Source organism: Tupaia chinensis, unplaced genomic scaffold (genome assembly GCF_000334495.1).
Source record: "Tupaia chinensis unplaced genomic scaffold, TupChi_1.0 Scaffold149831_1, whole genome shotgun sequence".
Taxonomy (NCBI): Eukaryota; Metazoa; Chordata; class Mammalia; order Scandentia; family Tupaiidae; genus Tupaia; species Tupaia belangeri.
Genome location: NW_006209676.1, coordinates 713,314 through 723,582, shown reverse-complemented (window position 1 = coordinate 723,582; position 10,269 = coordinate 713,314). Strand labels below are relative to the sequence as shown.

At 48.8% G+C, this 10,269-nt stretch overlaps 1 protein-coding gene across 1 annotated transcript in view; it reads left to right on the top strand.

The window, feature by feature from the left end:
• The window catches only part of IL20RB (interleukin 20 receptor subunit beta), a gene marked incomplete in the record, with an annotated part of 32,908 nt that extends 28,528 nt beyond the window's left edge, over positions 1-4,380 (top strand). The window contains 1 exon segment of the mRNA XM_014585395.2: positions 2,674-4,380. Coding sequence (XP_014440881.1) covers positions 2,674-2,781 — 108 coding nt within the window.
• Positions 4,381-10,269: the final 5,889 nt, after the last annotated feature.

The following is a 10,269-nucleotide window of genomic DNA, read 5'->3' as shown; positions in this document are numbered from 1 at the left end:
TGGCTGGGACTGACAGGCGCCTTCGAGGAAGCCACTAGAGCGGGGACTCCCTGCAGCCCATGGACACTGTCTGCTCCTATCAGCCGAGTCCCCGTGGGGGCGGCCAGTCTTGGACATCTGCTGGCCCTATTCTCTCCCCTGCGCAGGAGGGTCACCCTCCCTGTATTCTAGTCTCAGGACTCCCCTCCACCTTGCCATGCTGATGTCAGACCTCCTTTTCCCTTCAGTGCTTCACAGATGACAGGACAATGTTACCTGACATTAATACAGGGCCGAGGGACCAGCAGATGGCGTAATGGTTATGTCTCTGGGCTCCCATGTGATCGACCGTGGTTCGAGTCCTGGACCTGGTGGCTCAAACTCATGCCGGGCACATGTACGTGCGTGTCCAAGATCCCGAGAGGAGAATGGAGGAGAAGGGATTGTGGTGTGGCCATCCCTCCTGGGGGATGATTTCTCGCTTTCTGTCTCTCTGTCTCTCTGGCGAGCGCATGCACCCTATAGCAAAAACCTCTCCAAAAAAACCAAAAAAAGCCTCATGCTGGGTGTGTATGTGTGTGTGCCCAAGATCCTGAGAGGAGAATGGAGAAGTGATAGCAGTGTGGCCATCCCCCAGGGGGAGGGGTGATTTGTTGCTCTCTCTCTCTCTGTCTCTCTGGCAAGCACATGTGCTCTGTAGCAAAAATCTCTCTATAAAAAATATAGAGCTGGGACCAGCAGTTAGCATAATGGCTATGTCGCTGGACTCCCATGTAGTCGACCGCAGTTCAAGTCTCGGACCCAGTGGCTTAAACTCACGCCGGGTGCATGTGTGTGCTCAAGATCCTGAGAGGAGAATGGAGAAGGGATTGCGGCGTGGCCATCCCCGCTAGAGGGTGATTTCTCGCTTTCTATCTCTCTGTCTCTCTCTGTCTTTCTGGCGAGCACATGTGCCCTGTAGCAAAAACTTCTCAAAAAAAAAAAAAATACAGAGCCAAGTGCCAGGTTGCTCTAAGGCTTCACACATACCAATTTATTTTGGTCCCTCCTTTCCAGAAAGCTTAGCAATGTCCTCTCATCAGTTCCCTCTCCAGCCGTGCTGAGTGGCTGAGGGTCTTACTGCTATACCTAAGGCAATGTGGCGTCTCCAATAACATGCCAGGGTGGCCTTCCGTCCTCTTCAGCAAGAACCTGAGTGGTTTAAAGTACCCCAAAGAATAAAAGGACGTGTATTCTGCAGTCATCGGGTACTGTGTCATAAATTAGGTCATGTAGGCCAAACCTTTCATGGTGGTGTTCAGACCATCTTTGTTCTTCCCGATTTTCTCTACAGTTCTTTTATTATTAATTTTTGAGTTTATTTACTTATTTCTTTTATGAGCAGGAAACACAGAGACAGAGAGAGACAGCACCCAGAGCAGGAGCTTGACACCATGATCGCGGAGCCCTCAGCCAGCTCCAGGTCATGGGCAAGCACGTGCCGGTCTACTCAGGGAAGTCTCGGGAGTGGGCCTGTGGGACCTTCCCATGTGGGACTGCCCTGCAGTGTGACATTTTACCACTGTACCGCCACCTGAGAGGGGTATATCAAGATCCCGACTCCCTTTCCTTCCTGTGTCTCTCTTTATTCTTTCTCTTATTGCTATCATAACGTGGGTAGCAAGCCAAAAAGGGCCATTTTTCAAGAGGCTGATCCTGTGTGCTTCTAGAAACTGGAGTGTGTGAGTTCAGATGCCTCTGGGGGCCAGACAGGTACCGAGAGGAAAAAGTGCAGGGCGGTGATTGGAACTCAGAGGGAGGGGTGGCGTGGGCCGTGGCAGACGTGCTCCACCACGGACGCTCCAGCTGGCGGCTACCATGAGGGAGTGTCAGCGGTGCTGCCAGATCGCCAAGGTTTTAGTGAGAAACCCCGATTTTTGTGAGAAATCTCCTGACTTTTATTTTTAAAAATGTATGTATTTGTTCCTGAGGGTTCATGCACATGCCAGTGAGAGACAGAAAGAGGGAGAAGAAAAAAGTACCCCTTAGTAGAGCATAGTTATGCCACAATCCCTTCTCCTCTGCTTTCCCATTGGATTGGCACTTAGAGCATACATGCACACATGCCCAGCATGTTCTGGGGAGATTTTTTTGCTGCTTGAATATTAATTATTCAGGGCCAGCCCTGTGATCTACAGGTTAAGGAAGCCAGATCCCACATGGCTGACTACGCTTTAAATCACGGCCCTCAAGGTTTGAAAAACACGTCAGGCATGTGCACACACATGCTCAAAATCCAAAAGGATGGAAAAATGAAGGGACTTTGGTGCAGCTACATCCCAGGGAGGTGGCTTTCTCCCTTTCTCCTGTCTCTGTCTCTCTCTGGAAAACACATGTGCCTTCAGGTGGGGAGGGAATAAAACCACTGGGTCATTCAAAAGTGATCATTACAATTTTGATTTTATTTTTTCAATTTATTTATTTGCATTCATTCACTGTACATCATTACAGCATACAAAGTGAGATTTCCCATCCAGAGTACACTGTATATTGTCTCAATCAAGCACATCAACAAACATGTTATTGTCAGCAAATAATCTTCCATTTCTTGTTTGATCATTACAATTTTAAAAAGTGAATTAACCATATTTTGGACTTATGTTGTATTACTTACTAAGAGCAGCTAATGAATAAGAATAATAATTATTTTTTCAGAAAATAACCAGTTCTCCCCAGAAGCTAATCAGCTGCAGAAGGGAAAAGGTGGATGCCTGTGCCATGGCCACTCTGTCTTCTGATGAGCTCCTCAAGGCCTGGATCTAGCGGGCGACGGGAAGGGCCCAGTGAGGCCAAGCAACTGGTGTGCCCAACACGGGAACCTCCAGAGGAGAGGCTGTATTTCTGTTTTCCTCCTGGGACGAAGGACACAAGAAGTCACAGGAGCTGCTGTGTCCTTGTCAAGCACAGCAGTGTGGCCGTCGGAGCGCTCACGGTGGGATGTGGCCTCCAGGCCGAGTGCTGACTGGGGATGTGGCCTCCAGGCCGAGTGCTGACCGGGGATGTGGCCTCCAGGCCGAGAGCTGACCGGTGATGTGGCCTCCAGGCCGAGAGCTGCCATGTGCAAGGGGAGCAACAACCTGTGGAAAGTGACTTAATCCCTCTGGTCCTCAGTTTTCTCGTGTGTAATGGGGGGACTAACCATGCGTCTGTTGGTCTGTCTTTACATATAAATGGACATGTAAATGTCTTTATTACTAAAGTGTCATAAGAATGGCCAAGGCTCTACAGGCTGGCTGGCTTGGAGGTCCCACTTCCCGATAGGAAACACTGAAGAGGAAAGGAAGGGTGGGAGCAATGGGGTTGTTTACATTTCACACCAAACGTCTGTGAGAGGCGGATGGCTCGGGGAGTCCCGTGGTAGGTGGCCTGGAGGGGGGCCACAGCCCACTGAGAGAAGGAAGTGCGGGGCGCTGTGGATTCACAGTACTGTAAGGGTGGTGGTGTGCACACCCAGGACAGCCAGTAAAGGTGTGTGCTTTAAGACGAGGATGCAGAAGGATATTGGTACCTGTGATGTTTGCTATGCTCCTTTTTTTTTGCAGCGTTGCTAAAACAGAGAATTAAAAATAAAAAGGGGTCACCTTGGGTAATCTTTTTGTTTCCTGTTTTTTTTTTTTTTTTTTTAAAAAAAAGCAGGCTTTAGGGTCCTAGTGACATCATCAACCTTGAGTCAAGAGAAGCCCTGAGGGACCCTTTGGTCCAGAGGAATGGGTGAACCCCAGTGGGGTCTGGGGCAGGGAGGAGCCAGTCACCTGCACACAGTCCTGAGTTCACAGCCAGGAGCTGCCTGGGTTGGGGTCAGCCTCTGGTATGAGAACCCCAGCTGAGGCAGCTGGCTGAAGCCTCACCTGGTTGGGCTCCTGGGTCTTTTCTGGAGGCTCACTCCACAGGAAATCCCTCAGGAACCCTCTTTTCCTTGACAGAGCTCAGAGTGTTCTCAGCCCCTTCTTGTCGCTCATCCAGGACTCCCTTGGGACCCACGCTCCCACCCAGCAGGTGGAGAAAAGAGCCAGCGTCAGAGAAGGAATGGAGGGAGGCAATTTCTTGAGGGCTGAAGGGATTTTCAGGCAAGGCCTTCTCACTTTTTGACCATCCCCCCGCCCCCAAGCTCTGGAACTCCTGTGCTGGTTCACCCCTTCTGGCCTCGATCCACTCCCCAGCCCAAGTGAGACCATCTAACTGCTCCATCTAGGTGCTTCTTGCAGAGATGGAGGCTTACAACCCTAAATCCACCTGGGGGAGTCTCAAGTCGACAGGGGTGGGCTCTGTCCAGGGGTGTGAGACTGAGGAAGATCTTTTCATTTGTACAATTTGCAGGCTCCTGTGTTATCTGACTCTTCTAGAAAGACTGTTCATTTTATGTTTGGCCTACACTGGAAACAGTTTCCGTATGTAAAAATAAAGACTGTACTATTTTTTGGAAAGAATTATTTAATTTTATTTATTCATACATTTACTTTAATTTGACCAGAGAGAAAGACAGAAAAAGTGAGAAAGCAAGTCCCTAGGTCCGGGACTTGAACCGTGATTGGCCATGTGGGAGTGTACAGTGCCTTAATCACCACGCCACCTACTGATCCCCAAGACCATACTATTGCACCAGTCATCACCCCTGTCTCCCTCCTCCTTTCTCCCTACCCCTTTGCCCTGGGGCACCGTCCCTGTGTCACCTGCCCAGGCCCAGAACTGGGACATGACTCCCTGGCCTCCCACTGCCTGAGTCTCTCACAACTCGCCCCAGTGCCTGTCCATTTCTGCCGACACTTGTAGGTGTACAAAATTCTTCCCAAGTCTTCTGTTGTCTCCCTGTGTCTCCAACATGTGTTTTTCGAGACCCAGCCGCGCACCAGGCATTGAGCTGGTCCCGATGGAGGGGCTGCCTGCTTCGGAGCTGGCTGTTCTCCGTCTTCTGGAGCACTGGTTTCCTCCCAGGTCGCCGCCTCCTTCTGGTCCTTTGAACTGGGACACTTTAATGAGGGAAAACGATGTGATTCAGTCACACAGGACAGCAGCTATAAACGGGCTGTTCTGGGCACACCAGGAGTGTGGCCCCCCTAGTCATCAGGGGCAGTTCCCTTCTGTCTCGTGTCCCTTCTGCAAGCTAGACCTTCCAGAAGCCCAGGTTGGCTTAGCGCTGATGGTGGGCTGTCGGGAACGTCATGACGCATTTTGTGTAGAAAAACAGAAATATGCATCATGACTTTCCCAGCGACCTAATCTCCCCGTCCTTTATACAGCCTATCACAGCAGGAACTGGGGGGCAGGGGAGAGCGGGTGTCTGGGAGCAGCCTGAACTGTCTCAGGGAGAACTTGCCGTCGGCCCACCTAGTGGACGGAGTTCCCCAGAATCGAGTCCAGCTTTCCCAGTCCTGCCTTCAGGGAACAACTGTCCCCTCTTCTAGTTGCAGCGAGGCTCCCTGTGTTTCCTGGACAAAGAAAAGAGAGCTCAGATGAGTTTCCTAGAACGATGAAGACTCAGTTACAATGAAGAAACCCCTGCTCCATGGGACTCAGCTTCCAGAGGGGGTGAGGCAGAAGTAACCACAGAAATGCAACAATTTAAGCAAGAGCCGGTTATTACTGGCCAGCCTGTGGTGTGGTGGGGAAAGCACGTGGGCCTCACAGGGCTGATTGTGTGGTGACAGTCAGGCAGGACCAGCAGTGGCGTAACGGCTATGTCGCTGGACTCCCATGTAGTTGACTGCGGTTTGAGTCCCGGACCTGGTGGCTTAAACTCACGGCAGGTGTGTGTGTGTGTGTGCACATGCCCAAGATCCCGAGAGGAGAATGGAGGAAAAGGGATTGCAGTGTGGCCATCCCCCCTAGGGGGTGATTTCTTGCTTTCTGTCTCTGTCTCTCTGTCTTTCTGGTGAGCACACACGCCCTATAGCAAAAACCTCCCACCCCCAAGAAAAAAAAAAAAAAGGAGAGTCAGGGGCCCAGCAGCTTGAGAAACACACAGGGCACGTGTATGCATGCCCACAATTGCAACAGGAAGGAGAAACGGAGAAGGGTTGTGGTGTGACATTTCCTTTGGGAGTGCATTCTCACTTTCTCTCTCTCTCTCTTTGATAACTGCATGTGCCCTCTGGCAAAATTTTCAAAAAAGTGATCATGATTACTAAGTGAATAATCTAGTATATTGGGAGTTTATAAGTCGTATGGAAACATGAAGAGGTAGAGCAGAAAATGTGAAATAGGGTTAGGTTGCCGCCTTCTCGAAATGAGACCAGATGGAGCAAACTGAGCCATGCTATCAGATAAGCCCTGGCGTGGCACCCGGTGACGGAGGCGAGGAGTGACTAACTTGGCAACAAATCTGCAGGAATGTGCAGTCTGAAACAGAAGCTTTGTTCAGTATTTGGACTGTTTGTATTGATAATGTACTTTTTGAAATAGTCTCAAACTATTCTCAGATAAGGCGAGTAAGTAATTGTTTCATTTTGGTATGAACCTAGATTTCAGGGTTAGTGAAAAAGAGGGATGATTTGAGACTCCCAAATCTGAGTAAGAACAGAATCAAACAGCCCTGGAACCAGCAGATGGCATAAGGGTTACATCGCTGGACTCCCATGTAGTCCACTGTGGTTGAAGTCTCAGACTCAGTGACTTAAAACTCATGCTGGGCATGTGTGCATGTGTGCCCAGGATCCTGAGAGGAGAAAGAGAGGGGATTGTGGTGTGGCCATCCCCCCGGAGGTGACTTCTCGTTTTCTGTTTCTGTCTCTCTTGGTCTCTCTAGCGAATGCACAAACACTATAGCAAAAATCTCTCTTAAAACAAACAAACAAAAAAGCAGGCAGGTCCTGTGGTCTGGATTCCACATGGCCAGCCATGGGGTTTGAGTCCTAGACTTGGTGGCTTGAAAAACGTGCCAGGTGCATGTACATGCATGCCCAATGGAGGAGAAGGGATTGTGATGTGACCACTCCCCATTTGGGGGTACTTTTTTCCCCTCTCTTCTGCTCTCTTTGTCTCTCTCTGGTGAGGACACACACCCTCTGGCAAGGAAACAAACAAACAAAAATCTACAAAAAGAACTGAATCAGACATGTTAATATGAAGTCATGCCTTTACAAAACACAAAGTTAAAATATTTTAGCACTTTTTCCACTGAAATAGCCCTGTAGAAATGATACCCCACAATGTGCCTAGTACCCAGATTTGGGTCTCTAATGCTATTTTTTTTCCCCCAAGGGAGCTGAAGTTTCTTGGAGCCGATGATGTCTGGCCTGGGGCTGAAAGGAGTGAGGTAATTAGAGAACACCTACATCTTTGGGGTCAAATGAACAGCTTTACATAATTGGGTCATTCAAAATGACACAAGAAACAACCCAGAAAGGGCTCCCACTGGCCCCAGTCAGAACAATGGGAGCATCGGAGGAGAACACTGGTGGGCACCAGCTGGTACCGTAAATTTGGAAGACCGGTTCATAAGGATGCGCGACAAGAACAAAGCTGGCATCACGGGTTCCCAAGGAGGAATTGAACAGAGTGTATTTCTACTTATTAAACATGTTGGATTTATCGATTCATTTATGCATCAATAAAGAATACTAGCAAATGAAGCATTTTTCTCCCCCACCTCTAATCCTCAGCCCAAGCCACTGGCCTCTCCCACCTGACGCCTGAAACCACTCCTCACTGGCCACCATTCCACTTCAGACTTCCCGCACTTGCCCTGTCTCTGGTCAATGCCGTAGCAAATTTCCTCCAAGTTCCTTATACACAGGGATGGCAGACTCAGTGCTCTCCTGCCCCATCTCTTAAAAAAAAAAAAAAGTTTTTTCTTATTTTCTGTGTGCTCTAGTTTGTTTTTCCGCTAAAGGAACCCGCGGTGGGTACAGATCTGCTTGCTTTGCATTTTTCCTGACTTGATCCCATTGCCAGCCTCTGGAGCCCACCTGGAGGGGAGACCCTCATCAGGTCCATGGGTGTCTGCTGCCACCTTGTGGTGACTGCTAGAAAATCCCTTCTCCTGTTCCCAGTGGCAAAGGACGGAGGAAAGGAACTCACCAAGTTTCCTAGAATGACAGCTCAGGGGCTTGGCCCCTAACAAACCTCCAAGGTCACTAGTGGACTTCGAATATGGAGGGCACCGTCTCCCTGAGGCAAAGCAATGTACTAGTTGTAAGGGTCTGGGAGAGACTGCTGGGGACCTCTGTCATCTTTTGCCACTTAGTAATCTCATGATTTTAGTCAAGTTGTTTATTTTTATTTATTTATTTTTTTAAATCTTTATTTTGATGCCATGTTTAGAATTGTACTTTGAGTTTGCTCGTTTATTTATTTATTTATTTTTGCTATAGGTTGCGTGCGATCGCCAGATAGACAGACAGAAAGCGAGAAATCACCCCCCAGGGGGGATGGCCATGCCACAATCCCACAGTCCCTTCTCCTCCATTCTCCTCTCGGGATCTTGGGCACGTATGCACACGCGCCCGTGTGAATTTTAAGTCACCGGGTCCGGGACGCGAACCGCGGTCGACTCCATGGGAATCCAGTGACAGCCATTACGCTAAGTGCTGGTCCCATCTCCTTTTTTTGATATATAATTTGATAAAATTTTTGTGTGTCCTGTCCCTGGGTTAGACTGACATTCTGGAGGTGTTCAACAAGTTATGGATCAGCAGGGAGAGCTCACGCTGCTCAGTAGGAGTGTGAGTGAGTGTGTGAGTGTGTGTGTGTGTAACTGCCAGAGGGCACACGCACTCACCAGACACACACACACATCTTGCAACTTTCCTGTAATTTTGAAAACACATAAAAATAAATTACAAGGGACCAACAGATTGCATAATGATTATATCACTGGACTCCCACATGGTCAACTGCTATTCAAATCCTGGACCTGGTGGCTTAAACTCACGCTAGGCGCATGTGTGTACATGCCCAAAATCCTGAGAGGAGACTGGAAAAGAAGAGACTGTGGCATGGCCATCCATCCTGGTGGGGATGATTTCTTGCTTTCTGTCTCTCTCTGTCTTTCTGGAAAGCTCATGTGCCCTATAGCAAAAAATAAAAAAAAGAAAAGAAAAAAAGAAAGAAAGAAAAGAAAAGAAAAAAGAAAAAAATTCTCTAAAAATTAATTATAATAAAGTTTTCAAGGACTAATAAGGTCATGTCAAAAGGACAAGAAGGTAGTGTAGGAAGCTACCATGGACCGAGGCTGTGTCAGCCTGAGCGTGATAAACAACAACAATCACAGTGTAGACGGATACAGACACACGTGTCGCTCTGCCCTTTAGACTGACATTCTGGAGGTGTTCAACAAGTTATGGATCAGCAGGGAGAGCTCACGCTGCTCAGTAGGAGTGTGAGTGAGTGTGTGAGTGTGTGTGTGTGTAACTGCCAGAGGGCACACGCACTCACCAGACACACACACACACACACACACACACACACACACATAGAGGAAGAAAGCATGCCCATGGTGGTCTCGCTGCAGTCTCTTCACCTCCATCTCTCCATCCTGTCCAGATTCTGGGCATGCACAAGCTCCCAGCATATTTTTCAAGCTTCCTGGCCAGATTCAAACTGTGGTGGACCATGTGGGACCTGGCCCCTTAACCACTAGGCTACCACTGCTCCCAGCATGTTTAGCCACTGTGGAATTTGGAAACAGAACACCAGAGTTGGGCCAAATTACAACTCTCCGTGGCTGTAGGACCCTCGGGTCCTCTGTGAGAAGTTGCAAACCCAGAAGAGGTTATATTGTGGAACCCCATTAAGCATGGTACAAGAAATCCGCGTAGGAGTCTTCTCAGGCACCTGTGAGCAAAAGTGCTGTCCCTCATACATGTTTCTTTTCCCTCGATGCAACCCCACGGCTGATGGTTTTAAAAACGAATTTAAAAACTCTGCTGGCGAAAGGAACGCCCACACAAATCTCTGTAACTTCTAAGTTTTGCGTTTTGTACTTGAAACTGCTCATTTATGTAGTGCCCATATGTCCCCCAATTTCCTGGAGATGCCAGCTTGTCTTCTACACAAGTGCTTTAGTGTAAGATTAAGCCTAGAAAGCGCCATGGGATTCTGGCCTTCGCGATCACACGCAGGCAGGAGGCCCTCTGATGTCCCACCTATGGTGCCCTGGCTGGCAGGCTTTCCCAGGTGTATCCGTTTCATTGGACTTATCTGCTCCAGCGTCTTACTTTGAGACTTGCAACTGGAAATAGATAAAAATGTAATCTCCTCCACCCATCAGGTAGGCCGTAGATTACAGAGGGCCAATGAAGCAGAATGGTGACT